The sequence below is a fragment of the Perissodus microlepis genome, chromosome 14, assembly GCF_051167445.1.
Source record: "Perissodus microlepis isolate ML-2025 ecotype Zambia chromosome 14, ASM5116744v1, whole genome shotgun sequence".
NCBI classification, from domain to species: Eukaryota; Metazoa; Chordata; class Actinopteri; order Cichliformes; family Cichlidae; genus Perissodus; species Perissodus microlepis.
Genome location: NC_140474.1, coordinates 37,033,390 through 37,052,146, shown reverse-complemented (window position 1 = coordinate 37,052,146; position 18,757 = coordinate 37,033,390). Strand labels below are relative to the sequence as shown.

The window sequence follows — 18,757 nt, the reverse complement described above, 5'->3', positions numbered from 1 at the left end:
CAGAAGAATGCTTCCAGTGCTGTGTTTGTGCCATGTTGTGACTTGTGTTGGTGCAGTGGCGTTAGTGGCTGTCACTCCCAGCATGCTCCTTTAACATACAGGTTTATAATGGATTATGACATAAGTCATGATGTAAACCTAACCAGGTACATTTCTGTGGTATAACATCACTGATTTATTTTTTTACCTGAACCTATCCAGGTAGGCCTTGTTGCCTAAGCACCAATAACGTTTCATGAATTGGTCAGCCTATTTTTAGCTGGTTGCTGGCCTCATAATTCACAGCAGTGTGGATGGGAAACTGAAACAGTGTGCAAGCCAGCAGTGAAAAGGGCAAAAACATCGTCTCTGTTCTGAGCAGAGCTGCTCGCTGGCTCAGCTTCTCTGCTGTTCTGTTGTTTCAGTGTTGACAGATAACTTAACTCAAGCACAAAACCTCACCTGTAAAATTAGACAGTTGAACCGTGAATGACCTCCCTTCTCCTTTTTATCTCGTCTCTTTCCTCCCCTCACTCCTCCACCCACAGTCTGTGATCTAATATGGATAATAAGGCACTGGAACTTGACTCTGTTAGCCTCCCTATGGAGGAGGTGGTCATATGTAATGGTGACAGCCAGCCTGCTGCTCAGCCTCAGCTGCAACAGGAGGTATCCATGCTGACCCACCTGAAGAAGGTTGAGAACCAGATCACTGAGGCACAGCGATTCACCCACCTACCCCGACGCTCAGCTGTTGACCTGGAGTTCATCAACATCTCCTACACCATTCGGGAGGGACCGTGCTGGAGGAGGAGAGGTAACAGACTTCTGACCATCCTTTATATACCGTTTTCCACTTTAACCAGTTTCTAACTGAGTAAAGATACTGTGAAAAGGCAAAATCAAGACACGAGACAGTAGATGTGTGGATGGATGAACCCCAAAATAAACCGCATGTATCTAAAAGTGTTCCCAGAGACAGCGAGCTAGCACAATGCTTAAAAAGTCGAGAACAGTTAGATCATTCATTGTTTCTAAGCGGGAGACATCACTGTAGATGGACACGGTAGTACTTCTTCAAACTAATAATAATAAAATGAAATATTAAGAGCTATTTAATGGATGTCAAAAACAAAAATAAACTTGGTCCAACATCAGTATCGGTGGGTGTTCACCCAAGTAAAGTCTGTGTATGGGGAGGGCTTCGGTCGGTGAACGCTCGGCTCATATCGAATCATTCTCTGTTTCTCCATTCAGTCATTCAGCTTTTGTCACCGCGCTGTGTGTTAAATATTTGCTGCCTTCAGGCTTAAAAGGCGCCTCTGACATAAAGTCTTAGGAAATCTCTGGCCTGTGTCTTCTCTGTTTGCTGTGCAGCGCATTCATGCTGCACAGTAAACGGCAGGGTGCACGTTTCACATTTGATACTGGAGATGTGGAAATAACAGTTTTGCAACGCTGACAGAAATAATTAATAAGTGGTTTAAATCTGCACTCAGTCTTTCAGTTTTGGTGGGAAGGTTTCTGAATGTATTGTGTAAGCTTACCAGTCATGCTGCAGAGGCATCTATATTATTTAATATATAGAAAACACATAACTGGATTTGGTTGTGTCATGATGGGCTGCTCAGTTGTCTTGTGCATTGTAGTGATACTCAGGTACACAAATCATTCTCCTTGCCTGTCAGCTTTAAGATGCATGAGGTGCAGTGCAGTCACGGGTATGTCTCCTCACGTTTTTGATGACACTGGCTCAAACACAGCATGAGGTCTACACTCCACATGTTATAAATGACAATGATTTCTGTTAATATTTTGTTACCAGCGGTATAGCCTACAATAACACACATCGTGGGTAAATTATGACTCTACATATTCACATTTAGAAGTGTAGTGGTCTACGCTGTGATAAATAACCCTCTCTTTATTTGGGCTGGACGTTTATCTGCTTTCTGCAGCTGACAAAAAAAAAATCATTTTTCACTAAAATTTCTCTCGTGTGTTTCTTTGTGACTGAATCACCAGAAGATGAAACGGTGACACATTCACTGACAGCAGTCAGTGTGTGCTTCCAGCTGTTGTAACCCTGATCTCTATTGATTTTTCTTATTTCCCCGTCACACAGAGGAGGCGAGGCTGATTGTTTCTGACACGCTGCCCTCCCCACGATCCACCCTGTTCACACCACCGATCAATCCACACCATACATCGCTCATAGAGACTAACACACAGATGCTGTGGCTATTACTGCATGTACTTTAGTCAGTACAAATAAAAAGTTATGTGTATTTGATTTTCTTGCATGCACTGCCTTAACTTTTAGATCTGATACTGAATTTATGATTGAATGCAAGATTCCTGAACCAACGTCACTCAAGAACATTTGCACCACCAGTCTTTAACACTCGTACAAAAGTTTGTTGGTCATTTGTCCAGGCAGGTCGTGTCTTAATGCACATCTTTCTTCCTGTCTTATGTTCTACATTCATCAGCTAAGCGCTATACAAATACAGGCCATTTACCATCAGCTCCTTGAAGCCCTCCTTGTATTTCTAAGCAACCTCTCTTCACGTGTTATTACATTTCCATTTGTATCCTTAATCATCCAAACAAGCTGCACATCTTTTCCAGCCAATGAATACAAGTCCTTCTCTCCTTCTTTGGTGTCCAGCCTTACATATAACTGACAGCAGGCCATTTCCTTTGCCACCTTTGTCTTTGCTGTATGCCTGGCCTCCCTTACTCACCTTACTCACCCCCACCCAGAGTGAGAGAGAGACATTTTCATCCAAAACAAAACAATTCATTTTCTAATCAGTAAGTCAGAGAGTTCATTTTAAGATTGATGATTTTTTAACTTTGAACTCAAACAGACACAAAACACGTGTTGTTTAATTAACTTTACTTCTGGGCAATATAAAGAAAAATGCACTCTTTAGACTTATGACAAGCTTTACAGAACACAGAGATAAGGAATTTTAAGATGACACAGATAACAATAACACTGGGGATGTGCTGCTCAGTGTCCTGTGGATTGCTGAAAAGTCAGGGATCGCAAACTCATAACCAGAAATCTGTCTGAATAACAAGACAACGTCACAGCTTTACTAAGGGAACACGCACTAAAAATGGTGCCGCGGATACTAGAATAAATTAATAAAATTAGAAAGAAACCAAGGTATTATGAAATTCAATTCAATTCCATTTTATTTATACAGCGCCAAATCACAACAACTGTCACCTTAAGACTTGTAAGGTAGACCCTACAACAATACATGCAGAGCAACAATCATATGACCCCCTATGAGCAGCACTTTGGCGACAGTGGGAAGGAAAAACTCCCTTTTAACAGGAAGAAACCTCCGGCAGAACCAGGCTCAGGGAGGGGCGGGGCCATCTGCTGTGATTGGTTGGGGTGAGAGAAGGAAGACAGGATAAAAACATGCTGTGGAGGAGAGACAGAGGTTAATAACAGATATGATTCAATGCAGAGAGGTCTGTTAACACATAGTGAGTGAAAATGGCTCAAAAACTAGTATAGAGACTCAGAAAGCAGAGAGAAACACATATGAAAGCAAAAACACTCAATAATCACTTCAGCCATAAACTAGAAGACATCGAAGAATTTTTTTAAATTATGATAGACTTGTATAAGGAACCATAAACAACCACCCTCACCCACAGCATAGTTGGTGCTCCATGTTGATGCTGGTAAACTTGACATTGACATGTGATTCTGTACAGTGTAATATAACAGCTTACTGTCAAAAGCAAGGGCCACACTGTTAGCCTTTGCAGTAATTTCCATAGCTTAGTACTGCAAAATCAACAGTAAAAAACTCTAAAGGATGTTAGCAGTTTAGTACTGTAATTTGCATGTAATTGTGGGAAAATTCCATGAGATTACATTATTTTTACGGTAACTCACCGTACTCATGGAAACAGCTGTAAAATACAGCAAATGTAACAATTGGTGATGTTACTGAGATTATACTATTACACCATCCAGATTTCTGTTGTTTTCTACTGTAGATCTAAGAGTAATTACTTAAATCTTCATTCAGAGTGTATTACTATAAAATGTGATTCACTGTGAAAGTAGTATAACATATAAACTACAATATACAGCATAATTTTTAACTTAAGGAGTAAGTTGCAGCCACACTAAAATTTAATTCCTTGAACTGAATGGAACCTCATATATTAATAAATGTATTTGTTTATTCAAACAATGTGAAACATTATTAATACTATTAATTAATAGTATACTTGTAAGGTTAGTATTGTGATAGAGTCGAGTATATTTTAATTATACTCTTGTAGACATTATGACATTATGCTAGTACAATTATGGTGAACAAAAAGTACATTTAAAAGTTAATTTCAAGAATACTGTTATGTACTAAAACGGGGGCCAATATAGTCCCAAGAAGCATTATTAGTATACGTACTAGGTAAGGTAATACTTGGGAAATATAATTGAAGTATACTTATTTTTTGTATGCCAGCAACAAAAACTAATGGCTACATTTAGAGTAATGTTTAAAAATGACTTCATTTAGCAGGGTGTTCCTTTTTTCTCTTCTTATTCTATCTTATACTGGACCTTCATTTGTTTTGTATAAGATGGTACTTTTTAAGACACCTCTGCCTAACTACAGTGAACTAACCTAATAATATGCTCTGGTCGTCATTTTACACAAGTTAAGGTGTCACATCTATGAAACCTACACCACTAACCAGCATCAGTCCTACAACTTCACTCTCAAAATTAATAAATTCTGGGACAAGCAGAAACTGTATTTTTAGCGGTGCATTTTGTTGCAGGCCAGACTGCTATTAAATGCACTCTCCTAAACAAATAATTCCTTTCTAGCACCACTTCGTCTTGGTTCAGAAGAGATGTCCTGATATACGTGATAATGTAACACATTATCACAGTTTAGCGCGTTGGGTTGTGTTTTTAAAGCGATTGTTACGTTTTTAAAGCTTTTTAATGCGACAGGTGCGATAGCCGACACCACACCTTCACCTGACGTACAACGTGACGTATGACGCACACGTCGGGTATTCACTTTCTAAACAACAATGGGGATAGAAAATATTGCTCGAGTGGTTAATGCTCCTTTCGCTGGTTGCCAACCACCATTAAATAACAACAAGAAGAAAATATTGATCTGCTTCTCTTAGTTTTGCACGTTTAAGCCGCAATTCAGACTCAAACAAAGCTGCAAAGCAGGAGAACAACATGACCATCAACTATTCTGTGCCACAGATCCAGTTCGCTGCAGCACAGAGTGATGATGAGACCGTTAACATGTGCAACTTGGAAGTAGTCAGAGGTAACTGGATGTTCAATCGGATTAAATGCAAGGTTGATTGGATTATATCTGAAGATCATATGCTATTCGTGATAACTCTGCTAGACTCCAAATTGCTCGTCCATGCGGGAGTATCTCAAAATTAAATGAAACCACTTAACACTTTTTCCCTAAAACGGACTGACATGGGACACATTAAAGTTGGATCGGAACCAGCTAGTCTGAAGGTAAGTGTTTTTTTCACTTATTCGAGAGAAGTCCGAAATGTGTTCTTATTACTGTTTGTTTTGACTTTTAAGCTACCCTACCAGGATATTTTCATTCAAATGCTAAGACAAAATGTCAATATCTATGAATGTGGAGACTCAAAAGACTAGTTGGGTAATAGTTGCCGATGGATTTATGAGACTTGATAGAAACTTGGACGTTTGCAACAGCTGAATCGGTGAACTACCGAGGTTGCGCCCAAATGCTTAAAGCTGTTAGCTGGTCAGTGTTTTCAGGTGTGCTTGTACTACCTGTACGGTGCAGAGTGCTGACTAAGTCATGTTAAACCCATTAAAGCGTCGAGCTCAAATATCTTTTCATTTTTGTGCACTGCTCTCTTGTCGGCACACATTTTCTGTTTATTGAAGCCTTTTGTGAATAATTTTGATCATGTAAAAACTGGGAATTGGTCCCTATTGACAATACTCTTATTTTTTGCATTGCATATGTCATGTAGGAAAGGTAATTGGTCACTGAACTTTTTGCAACTATGTGTATTTCTAAATTTTGTGGCTTCAGTGCACGCAAATTTATATTGTTCAGTTTGCATGTTAAAAGCCTGCCAAGCACCCCAAGGCTGATTATGCTTGGTAAGAAGTCATTTATGAAATAGAGCTGATTAGACCATATTACAATTTCTGTTTGGCACAGGAGCTTTTCGTGGACACAGGTATCCAGTCTCTGTTTTGTTAGCTCAAATTTCTGTAATTTCCTTTATAAACCAAAGTTGTTGGACATGTGTCTCAGTGAATCCAGCAAAGTAACAATATCAAATTTCACATTACATATTACTGATCAATATAGTAGTCTAGCTACACCAACAGCAGAAATACTGAAGTCAATACTGTAAAGTTTAACAGCAGCACAAACTATAAACTCCAAAATAACCATACAGTTGATTCATCTCCGGTAATTTAACTGGGCTGACTCTTTGTTAGGTGTGTTTAATGTGCAGAATAATTCCCAATTATGTACAATTATAATATGTTAAAATGGACTTATGTACATAAGGCCATTAATAATTAACTGTACGTAGCTATTTGCTTAATGACTATCTAGACAGTGTGAAGAAGTGAAGTATTGAAATGATTTTATGTTGCATAATGACAACATGTTGCCCCTATACATTTAAGGACAAAGTTCAATGACCGCCACCTGCTGGATGGTGAGTGCAGAGGGGCGTGTAATTGTTGAGCTGGACAAAGAGAACACCTTTGCTGATGCGATGTCAGTCTTCTTTGGTATTGAACCTGGAATACCAGGAGTCAGCGTGTGCAAGGTTTTTTGTAAGGATAAACCCTGAAGAGGGAACAAAATGTACCTCCAAGGTTGGGACAAGCAGAAGGACGGGGACCACTGTGAAGCGAAAGGTTGTTCACATTAACCCTCATGTCACAACTTTCCTCCAGCGGCTTACTGAATTTGAGTGGAGAACTTCAAATTAGGTAACTGTTTTTGCCATTTTTAGTGAATTTATTGTATAATTTAAGTGACCAATGTGCTGTTACCCATGTCTCCACAGATGATCCATGGCTCATGCTTTCTGGACATTTACGCAAGACGAGCAACAATGAAGACAAGCGCTCTCGCCATCTTGCAAGACGCTGTCTCTGTCCAATAGGTTTTTTGAGTGCAACAGTTTTGATTTTTTTTCCTTCTTTTACCCGTTTGTTAAAAATTATTTCAGCTACTTACACTTTAATTGTCACATGTATTGGCTCACCCTACAAATCAATGAACTCAGTCCACAAAGCAAGATCAGGGTTCAGTGCAGGTCAGTCAAGTTCCTTCACACCACACACGCTCATCCATGTCGTTGTGGACCCTGTTTTGTGCATTGATTTGGTGGTGTGAGCCAGTATTTTGGACAAAGTGTATATAAAGGCAGACGTGTGGGGCTTGATATTATATTCATTACAATTCAGTTTATTTGTATGGTGCCAGCAAAATGAATGCCAAGGCACTTCACATTGTAGGTTTAAGACCCTACAAAATATAACTAAGAACACCCAACACTTGAGCATGTGTTGTCTGCTATGATATGGATATGACATAATATCGTTACTGTTTGTACAACCATCTGAGAAAATAATGGATTACATGGTTTAGTAAAAACAAGTGCTTCCTCAATGAAAATATGTTTTCAGTTCTTTTCAGTTTTTGATTTTGGAAATGTGTATTTCAGCAGGGAAAAATCAGAATTGAAATAAAGTGGTGTGAAGCACATGAATTATATTTTGTGTGTGTGTATCTATCCATCCATCCATCCAATTTTTTTGGAACCCTCCAGTCTCTTACAGTATGTTACTGTTAACTGAAATTACGGTAAATTACGACCTGTTAAACAGTAAATGACCGCCTGTTGGGACACGGTATCCTCTAGCAGAGATGAATATTTTTGGTACTGATGATGCGTGATAATGGTAAGTTACTGGTTAATATATTGCAGTTTATTACCTTGCAGCGGGCTTACAGTGACATACCGTGAATAAACGGTAGTATACCAATTTCTTAATCACAGTATGATGTTACTTTGTTGACGTAATTTACGACATAACGACATAACGGCATCTCACTGGCGACAGTGACGCCAGTGAGATACCGTAAAAAGGGCTACGGTGCGTTACCATAATTTGTCCAAGAGTATTATACCACACCAGCAAAAAACGGTATCATCCTGCAGAACGGTAAGCTACCGTAACACGGCGTCACGGTATGACGCTGGCAACAGTGACGCCAGTATGTTACCGTAAAGTGGCGATGAAAAGTCTAACAGTGCAGTTTTTACTGCTCATTTGTACAACAATCTCAGATTCATTATAACTTGGACCTAAAATTAAGCGCCTTGAGGCAACTGTTACTTTAACTTTTTAACCAGCTTTGAATTAAGAGAGCAATGTGTTTGAGGCTGTCAGATTGTGTAGTGGGAAAAGCATTTATCAACCTCTCAGAAAATGTGACCCTGGTGAATCCAGAGTTGGGAGTGTGGGAAGTTTACTGGGGATCATCAGTCATCACCATCCCAAAGTGCAGAGGACATTCATCCACTTTAACCAACCATATTTGTACTGTAAGTGTTGATGCATCTGCCTGCTGAATTTACTGGTCAGTTTTACTGTCAGACATGTATTAATATTATTCCATATGAGCCACTTCTAGTAGAGAATAATGTGCGACTGTAGCTCTGAAGACATTATGTTATAATCAGTGGAAGGTTGGATATTGAACCTCAAATTCAGGATCTCACCTTGTTGTATTAGCTCAAAACATTTCCCCCTGTGCTTACATTTCTTTTAAAGTTTTAAGCAGTTCCTATATGTGTTAAATGATGAACAGAGCAGCAGAAAAATAGGATATGTTAGCTAACTGAACAGTTTTATTTCTTGTCCCTGCTTGCCCCTGGTGTTTAGGGAAAGCAGAGATCCTCTCATGCCCCAGCTTGTAACACAGTGGGGAACACCTGGCCCCACCAGCTCATATCTCAGTGGAAACCCTTCTATGCATGTTTAATTGAGGACTCAATATTTATGTTACTTAGCCACAGTTGCTGTGCATCTACAAACCACTTTACAACCCACCTCTGCCCCAGGACTGACTTTCATCTGTGTCATATGTGTTCACGGACTCCTGCTCTGTTCGTGATGGGGGCAGTGTTGAGGTCTTTTATTCCAAGTGGCTTTTTTTGGAACTAGTAGCTCCTATTTAACACGAGTATTTGTATTATGCTTACATAAAGTTTGTTCTTGTGGAGTAATATAATATCACTGCTCATTCCCATGAATACCCTGTCACTTATTTGCAGGTTTCAAAGCCTTATTAAAGTGCCTGTCAGGAAGGTTCTGCAGCAGGGAGCTTATAGGGATCATGGGGCCATCGGGGGCAGGGAAGTCCACCCTGATGAACATTCTAGCAGGGTACAGGTGAGCCGACTCTCTGATACAGTTATGATGACATAAATGAGGCCTGTGTGATACAAACATAAGGTGTAGTCAATTAGTAAAGTTTGTCTGGGCAGTGAAATGTTTGGTATCTGTCCTTCGTGCTGCTCAGGGAAACAGGGATGAAGGGTGAGATCCTGGTAAATGGGAAACCCAGGGACCTGAGGACCTTCAGGAAAATGTCCTGCTACATCATGCAGGAAGACATGCTGCTGCCACACCTCACTGCCAGGGAGGCCATGATGGTAAACTTCAACTTAGCCTCGGAGCACATTTTGAAACGTTGCTTTTGCGTAGCATCTGAATCTGGCTTTGTGTGATTACGTTAATGCGATCTATTTTCTCTTTGCTCAGGTTTCAGCCAACTTAAAGCTGGATGAAACTATGGATGTGAAGAAGGAACTGGTGAGAGCAGTTTACCATGCACTGTAAACTGAACCAGCCAGTTTACTCATAATGTCCACAAGCAGTATTTGATTACTCACCATCTATTTTGTTATGTAGCACCACATTCTTATTCCTGCCGAGCATTTTCATGTTTTTTCTCCCTGTTTTGCCCAAACAGGCATTTAGATATAAATATAAAGAAGACATTTTTTATTGGTGCTTTGATAATCAGTGAAATCCGGCACTGTGCCTTTCTCTTTTCTCTGTTCAGGTGAACGAGATTCTGACTGCTTTAGGGCTCCTTGACTGCACCCACACTCGTACCAGCTCACTGTCAGGTGGTCAGTGTAAACGTCTGGCCATCGCCCTCGAACTGGTTAACAATCCTCCAGTCATGTTCTTTGATGAGCCCACCAGGTGAACGGGGAGGAGATGATGTGTTGCCGATTGTGTACCTAAATTATATCTTTTTATTATGTGAGATGTGCTTCCATAAAATCACATGCTGATAGTTGACTGCTGGTTCAAAGACTCAGTGAGTGTCAGAACTGGAATACCTGGTTTTAAATCGCACCTTTCTCTCTCGTCATGTTTCTTTATATCAAATGCAGCTGCTGCTCGAGACATTTTCAAATACAGATGAAATGTCAGTACTTTCCTTCATCTTTGTGTGCAGACCTGAGCTTCCGACAGTTTTACACAATAGCTTACTAGATTCAGCACTTCAAAAGGTTGCTGTTAGCATTCCAGCTGTTAGTACAATTTTCATTTATCCAGTCTTCCAGCCTCTCAACTAACATTACACATGTTTGTGTTTCGGATTCTTAGATTTTTCTCATATAAACTTTTATCCAGAGAACCATTCGGTGCATTTCAGCAGCTTCAATAACTTAGAATTTCAACAATTACAGAAATGTAAGAAAAACACTGATGTTGTAAACAGCAACATGAGCGTTAGCTTTAGTTGTCAAACTATTAGCAGTTAGCTGATAGCAACATGAACCAACATGGTAGCAGCTAGCCGCTATGGCTAGCCATTATAGTAACATTTATGTGGGAGCTTTAAGGTTTATAGACTCATCTAAATTTAACAGATTAACAATTAAAATCATACAGTTATTTTACTTTATGTATTAATTATGTTATTTTTTGCAGTTTTCCAGTTTTTACATAAAGCCACGTTTTCTGGTTGTAGGACGGAGCTTAAACGGTGTACATACTGTATGGTAGTGTATCATTAGTGTGTCCGTTTCCTTTTAAATCTGCAGACAACTGAGAAAACATGTTTCCAAAATTACTAAGCTGATACAATAACGACTGGTTTTTTTAATAGAAAGATATCATCCTCAAGCTTTCTCATGTTTAGCTAAACTCTGTGACAGAGTGAATCTGCAAGTCATTGTGATTCATCTACTCTTCCGTTTCTTTTAGACCGGTATTCATGGATCTTGTCTCTGTGTTTTAAGTGGCTTAGACAGCGTGTCATGCTACCAGGTGGTGTCCCTAATGCGTTCTCTGGCACAGGGCGGGCGTACCATCATCTGCACTATTCACCAGCCCAGTGCCAAACTGTTTGAGATGTTTGACAAGGTGTGTATCTGCCAATGAAGGAGGAAATAATGGACAGAAGCATAGACGCTGTATTTTGAAACCTCAGCGTATTGTTTTGGCTGCCGCCATGTTGGTATTTGGAGCCAAGTGTCTGAGAACCAGTGGGTGATATCATCCATAGCTATCTCCATCTTTTAATATACACCACTGCCATGTAAAGAAAAATAAGTTGCAGTTCTGTAAGCTTCTGTAGAGGCTGCTTTTTGTCAAACCTGAATGTTTTTGCTCCACAGCTTTACATCCTCAGTCAGGGACAGTGCATCTACAAAGGCACCGTCCCTTACCTCATACCCTATCTGAAGACGCTCGGCCTCTACTGTCCTACCTACCACAACCCTGCAGACTTCAGTATGTTCACCTTACAGTACCTGTTATTGCTAGTTCATGTCCCCCAACTTTTCTGCATGATAGCAGCATTTCCAGGGAGTTCATTCTGTTCACGTCTTTCTGCTTTTGCTTGTGATTCAGTCATTGAAGTGGCATCAGGAGAGTATGGAGACCTGAACCCGGTGCTGTTTGAAGCAGTCCAAGGTGGAATGTGTGCTTTAGAGGAGAAGAATCAATCAGTCTGTGCAACAATCTGCCCCGTTGTAAGTAACAGATGCTATTCCACACGTGGGAGAGTGTGCTGCAGAGAAGTTACAGTGACAGCAGTGGCATCGAGCAAGGAAGAGACTTGCTAGGACATATTGCCCTGCCAAGACGACCACTATAGAGTCTCTGTACGCTCTTCTTGTCAATCGTTTTGTTTTATTGATTTATTTTATTACTCACAGTATTATCAGTGAGGGTATTTTGCTGGAGCGGACAGGAAGTGAAGCCAGGAAAGGGACAGAGAGAGAACAGAAGGAGCAGGGGGAACAAAGGTCTAGTCAACAGACATGCTGGGACTCCAACTGCTGCATCTGCATCGAAACACACTCAAACGGGAAAAAAAGGGAGGTACACAAACAAAGGTACAATTCTGAAATTTTGAAACATATGTGAAAATGAGGGTGATAGTGCCAGAGGCGGGCAGGGAGAGACTCAGGATATTTGGGCCCCCCAAGAGTCTGAAGGCACTCTTGGGGGGGCTCCTGAAGGCTGAAAGGCAGCAACAACCAGTGGGGAGCAGCATGGAGGTGCTATAACAATCTAGAAGACAGCTTCCCCCTGCCCAGATCATAAATAAAATTAGCCCGATCTACAAGTCCCTGATCTCTTCCACCCAGTCCTCCACAGCAGAACCACATGCTCCACTAAAGGTTGCTCCATACAACCAGAGAATAAAAGTGCTGCTTGTTCTGGAAGGAGAGGATTATTTGCAACAGAGTAGTGATGGGATTTCCGGCTCTTTTTAGAGAACCGGCTCACTAAAAAGAGCCGGCTCTTTCGGCTCCGAACCGGCTCTTCAGGTTGTTTTGTTGCTTTAATTAATTTATTATTAACAATAATATAAAATTATGCACAAAAGGAATTACTAATGTTAAAAAAAAAGTGGTTTTATTTATATATGTTTATATATAAATATATGCGGTGGCTCATAGAGACAAAACACGTACAAACTCCAAAACACATTTCTAGCATGAACTGAACTTCCAAAGCAGAGCTACTAGATCACTTAAATTACACAATTGAAAGCATGTGTGTATTGTTGTGTATTTATACACAAGCACTCATATATATTCAAATAATTACAAAAATGTACATTTACCTGTTACTACCACACACCAAATCCGGTCGTTGGTACTTCCTGGCTTGTGTAGCTACGAGGTAACAAAGCTCAACACTGCCCCCTAGCATCCTGGAGCACTTCTGTTGTGTTTTGCACGTGTTTTGGAGTTCGTACATGTTTTGTCTGTAGGGGCCACCGTAAATATACTTTTATTTATTCACTCCACATAAAATGTAATAAATAAATCATATAATACAAAAACCAACTATTCACATTTCAACTTTTAACTATTTAAATTTTCAGCTTTTTCCTTTTAAACAAATTTAAAGTGAAACAACAGAAAACACTACAAACCACAACACAGTTAAATATAAATTAACATATGAAAACAAAAAGAAGATGCATATTATCTGTCATATGGACCTGCATGAATAAACTTTCTGAATCCTTTATCATCTGCAACTGAAAATAGTTGTGGATGATTACTATACCTTTCTAATGTGACGTTGTTGTCCCTGGCTCTCTTTCTCTCTCTCTCCCCCTCCCGCTCTGTTCCTGTGCTACTGAGAGTAACTACCACCTCTCCCCCCTCTGCCCAGCGTAAAGCACAAGGCTCGCTGTGGAGTGAAGCAGAAAAAAGGGTGAGCGAGAAAGAAAAAAAAAACCCACAGCTCGCGATAAGGAGCCGGCTCGTGACCGACACATCACTACAACAGAGTTTAAAGAACCATGTTGACCATTATCTCAGTGGGGTGCATTAGGTGCAGTTTGCTCCTGCAGTACCTGTTCCTAGACGAGAAACTCCTGGAGCTTAGTGGTCATGACTGAAACGAGGGTGATTCAGTGCAATAAACACAGGTACTTCTTCTCCAGGATGACCAGAAAACATGCAGCACCAATGCTCAGCAGATCTCTCAGTGTTTGTACTGCTGTTTTAAAATTACATTTAAAATTAAATCAAACTCCTCTGAACCATTGCTGTGCCCTGCCAACCACAAGAATGTGGCCCCGCCCCACTGCATCAAGGCATTCGCCATTTAGTCTTAGATTGATTTACAGTCCTCTCACATTAACAGTTTAGCTTAGCTGTGTCCATTTCTGTTTCTCTGGATGATTGTGTTGCTTCCTAAACTCAGAACCAAAGCAGGAAACAATTACCCAAACTGAGACCTGTCATACTAGAAAAATAAGGGCTGGCAGGAAAATGGTAGATCTTAGCTAACTATAAAAACCAAGAACTACCAAAGCCTGCAGAGACCTCAAAAGTCCCAACAGAAGAACACAGTGTTCAGCTGATGTGGTCCTATGGCCTGTCTGCCATAGGGCAGGAAGCAGGGTACACTCAGCGAGACAGACAACCATTTACGCCTGTGGACAACCTAGAATCACCAGTTTAACCTAATTCCAGCAACTGTACCTGGAGAGAATCCACAGAGACACAAGGAGAACATGCAAACTGCCCACAGGAAGGCCAGACAGTGGATTCAGACTCGGGACCTTCTTGTTGTGAGACGACGGTGCTAATCACCAGGCCACTATGCTAGCTGTGTCAATAAAGACAAACTGACAGCAGGAAGTAGAACCAATATGTTCTGGCAATACCAGAAACCCATAAAAATGGTCTGTTGCTCTATTTTTACCCAGTTGATTCAGCTCTGACTGCAGGATGCTTTGTGTTGAGTTGACGATGATCATTTCTTCCATTTTTCCAGTCTGCCAGGCACATAGAAAGCCACACTTTTGCCACAAGTACGCTAACACAGTTCTGCATCCTCTTCAAGAGAACCTTCATAACTGTATGTCGAGACCAGGTGGGTGGAAGGATCGCTTCAATAATCACAGCTGTCACGAACAGGTCAGATGTGCTCTTACCTGAAACGAGCCTGATCATGGATGTTTTCTTTCTCCGCTGTCGTCCATTCTCAGGTTTTGACCCACCTCAGAGTGATATCCCACATCTGCATAGGTGTGTTAATAGGTTTGCTCTATCTCAACATTGGCAATGATGCCAGCAGGGTGTTTAACAACACTGGATTTCTCTTCTTCTCTATGCTCTTCCTCATGTTTGGAGCACTCATGCCTACTGTGTTGACCTGTGAGTATGATCGAGAGGTTATGGACTTCCTCCCCTGTTGATACTATTATGATAAATCTCATAAATGTATGTAAACATTTTGGGCTTTTGGCAGTTCCTCTGGAGATGTCTGTATTCCTGAGGGAGCATCTGAACTACTGGTACAGCCTGAAAGCCTACTACCTGGCCAAGACCATGGCTGATATTCCCTTCCAGGTGAGCTGGCAGTGCTGTGATTGGATTGGTGGGTTTACTCACTGAGGGCCTGAGTGCTGACAAACAGCAAAATATATCCACTTAGCTTCACAACACTGTGCTCTAGTGTTAGCAGATGGTGCTTGCAGGTTGTAGGAGCAGATTAGTTTGCCAACATTGTTGTTGGGTCTCATCATGTCAAAGAAGTCACCCAAGTGTCTGTTATTGGTTACACTGTAGAGCGGCAGATTCAAACGTTCTCAGATGTAATGCGTGGGCGTTATCATGGATTGAAATGGAAACGAGGTAAATGTCACAGTGATTTGGAAAGCTACTTTTGATCCTGCTGACCATCATTGTCATTGAGTACAACCTTAATTTGTATTAAATCCATCAACATTTATATCTATTAAATAAACCATTGTGCAGTACTCCAGTCATTGTGATTGGCTGGCACGGGAGCTGAGGGCTCTGTGTTTGGATGCGACTGTAGCTGCAGCACACTTTAACATCTGTGACAGGGTGTCCTTGCTGTTCCTCTACTAAACATCAGTTAATGAACGTGTTATTTTAGGTGATCTGCCCCATCATGTACTGCAGCATAGTGTACTGGATGACAGAGCAGCCTCCTGAGGCAAGTCGCTACCTGCTCTTCATAGCCCTGTCCACCTGCACTGCCCTGGTAGCCCAGTCTCTTGGGCTGTTGGTTGGCGCTGCCTCCACCTCACTACAGGTAGTGCATGTTTGCATTGTTTAATACACATTTTCTTGGCTGATGTAATATGTAACACGATGTATATCCTCTACACCTCCCAGGTAGCCACATTTGTAGGGCCTGTTACAGCTGTCCCTGTGCTGCTGTTCTCTGGATTCTTTGTCAACTTTGACACAATCCCCAAGTATCTGCAGTGGAGCTCCTATGTTTCCTATGTCAGGTGAGTGTCGCTGGGAGGAACATCACAGCTGCAGGTTCAGTCGGGTCCACAGGGTTTTGAGGAATGACACATTGCTTTTCTGTCTGTACACCATCACAGCACATTTTACATCAAGCATTTAAGAAAAGATTGAAGTGCAGACTTTCAGCTTTAATCATAAAATTATAAAACTATGTTTTCTTGCCCCAAAGATTATGAAGTTAACAGTATTTGAGTTTGGCTGATTAATATATGATTTGTGAATGTTTTATTTCTTTAGCAGCTGCCAAAACCTGGAAGACTTGGTATCTTAAGTGTTTTGCTTAATTTGGTCACTTTCAGTCATTCATGTTAACTTAAGACAAGAATGTCAATCTCATATGGATAAAAAACCACACTCATAAAAATATAAACAATCTGCAACACAAAGCTTGCTGCTGCAGAATCGAGTGAAGCACCAGCTGCTGCCCTCCAGCACAAAATGCTTGAGCCTACTGTAATAAGTGGAGATTAGTGGACAAATAAATAATGGTTAAAACACTGTTAACACATTTACATCTGGTTCTGTGCAGAGTCATGGTGACTCTGTGTTTGTGCTTTTTGATTATTAATGTGCTTCGTTTCAGTTAGTTTCTGGTTATGTTTCAGTGATTTCTAGTTCTCAGGTTTTGTTCCTGTGCCTCCCGTGTTTAGTGTGTCATGTCTCTAGTGTAGGTTTGGGTCTGTTTCCGCCTCTGTTCCTTATGTTCTGTCAGTCTGCATCTCTGGTTTCCTGTTTTATTGTGATAGTTCCGCGTCCCGTGTGAGTCTATTCTGTTTTGCTTCCTCTGTCTCGTCGTGTCTGATTAGGTTCAGCTGTGTCTTTCTTCTGTCGCGTATTTCCCTCGTTACCCTCTGTGTATGTGTGTTCTGCTTTCTTACCCATCGGTTCGTCTGCTTATCATCCACTGCTAAACGCCCATGTCTCAGGTATTCATGTATTTCCTAGTATTCCTGTTTTTTGTGTATTTCGTTTTCCCGGTTTAGGTTTTTGTGATTAGTTTCTCATTTATCTGTTTTTCGGCCTCAATAAAAGGCACGCCATTTGTTAAAATCCAGTTCCGTTTCCACGTTTCGTGCATTTGGGCCCACTACTTTCCACTCCACAGGGTCTACCTGCGCTGACACTGACACTTAGATTATAAAGTATCTGACTGATCCTTTCAAGCATTTTTTGTCCAAAAGTTATTCATAGGATGCTAACTATTTGTAAGATGCATTCAAATCCTCGATGGCTGGGCCTGATTACCAAAGTCCTCAGCATTTATTACAGAAACAGTAAGCAATATTTGAGCTATTGTGACTGGGCTGTTTACAGATAAGACTTGGTCTCTCTCGTAGGTATGGCTTTGAAGGGGTCCTCCTGTCTATCTATGGGATGAACCGCACAGAGCTGGAGTGTCCAGGGCCGGTGTGTAAGTTCCAACAGCCTGAAGAGGTTCTGCAGCTGCTAGATGTGGAGGATGCAAAGCTCTATGTAGATTTTATTGTCCTGGGAAGTTTCTTCATCATCCTACGCCTGGCCACTTACCTTGTCCTCCGCTACAAGGTCAAGTCAGAGCGATAGATTCTCTTCAGCTCATCTCCAAAACACACAACCCCCCCTAGACTCTGGACTCTTTCCTGTGCAGAGAGAACCTGTCACATCATGTGGCAGTTTGTTTCATTTCATTTTACATGTTGCTGCTAAGTGGACAGAACAAATTCTGGTTGTGTTCTCCTGCCAGCTGGTGACAGTCCTTCAAACCACTATACAGCTGTTTTACCTCATCAAGAACTAATGGGTGTGCACAAAGCCATGTCACAGAGACTGAGCCACATTCAGCTACACATGCTGTACATTTTATAACTTAGAGAAGTTTTTAGAGCCAAGCAGATGGGACTCAGTAGCAGAACTGACATCTTGCTTTAGTCCACACTGTGCTGCTGCTCTGGCAGAGTATATCTCTGATACTCACCCCTTACGAAATTCAAATGCAAAAAGAGTGTTTACTTTTGTAAGCCAAAAAAAAAATGAAGTTGCACTAAAGATGTTTGATAATGTGCCTGAAAGAGTGAAAAAGCAACAATCACTTTGTATCACTGAAGGAGAGAGTGGATTTGGGCCGTAGCCCTAAAACAGGGGTAGGCAACTCCAGGCCTCGAGTGCCGGTGTCCTGCAGGTTTTAAATGTGTCCTTGATCCAACACAGCTGATTCAAATGGCTAAATCACCTCTTCAACATGTCTTGAAGTTCTCCAGAGAACTGCTAACGAACTAATCGTTTGATCCAGTTGTGTTGACCCAGGGTAAGATCTAAAACCTGCAGGACACCGGCACTCGAGGCCTGGAGTTGCCTACCCCTGCCCTAAAAACATTAACTTCTCAAAGCTGTGGTT

The 18,757-nt window shown here is 41.1% G+C and overlaps 1 protein-coding gene across 3 annotated transcripts; it reads left to right on the top strand.

The window, feature by feature from the left end:
• The first annotated feature begins 533 nt into the window (after positions 1 to 533).
• On the top strand, positions 534 to 18,664 carry LOC146374361 (ATP-binding cassette sub-family G member 4-like). Of its 3 annotated transcripts, none has more exons than XM_084951441.1 (14): positions 534 to 796; positions 9,370 to 9,487; positions 9,618 to 9,750; positions 9,860 to 9,910; positions 10,164 to 10,309; positions 11,359 to 11,482; positions 11,737 to 11,851; positions 11,972 to 12,093; positions 14,870 to 14,968; positions 15,084 to 15,252; positions 15,347 to 15,447; positions 16,001 to 16,159; positions 16,243 to 16,361; positions 17,721 to 18,664. In XM_084951441.1, exons 1-14 carry the CDS (start codon positions 541 to 543, stop codon positions 17,944 to 17,946), a joined length of 1,938 nt encoding a protein of 645 aa, XP_084807567.1. In that variant the 5' UTR covers positions 534 to 540; the 3' UTR covers positions 17,947 to 18,664. The 3 variants fall into 3 exon arrangements, with proteins under 3 accessions (XP_084807567.1, XP_084807568.1, XP_084807566.1); XM_084951442.1 differs by having other exon boundaries at positions 11,972 to 12,128; positions 14,878 to 14,968; XM_084951440.1 differs by lacking the exon at positions 534 to 796 and adding an exon at positions 4,902 to 5,527.
• Positions 18,665 to 18,757: the final 93 nt, after the last annotated feature.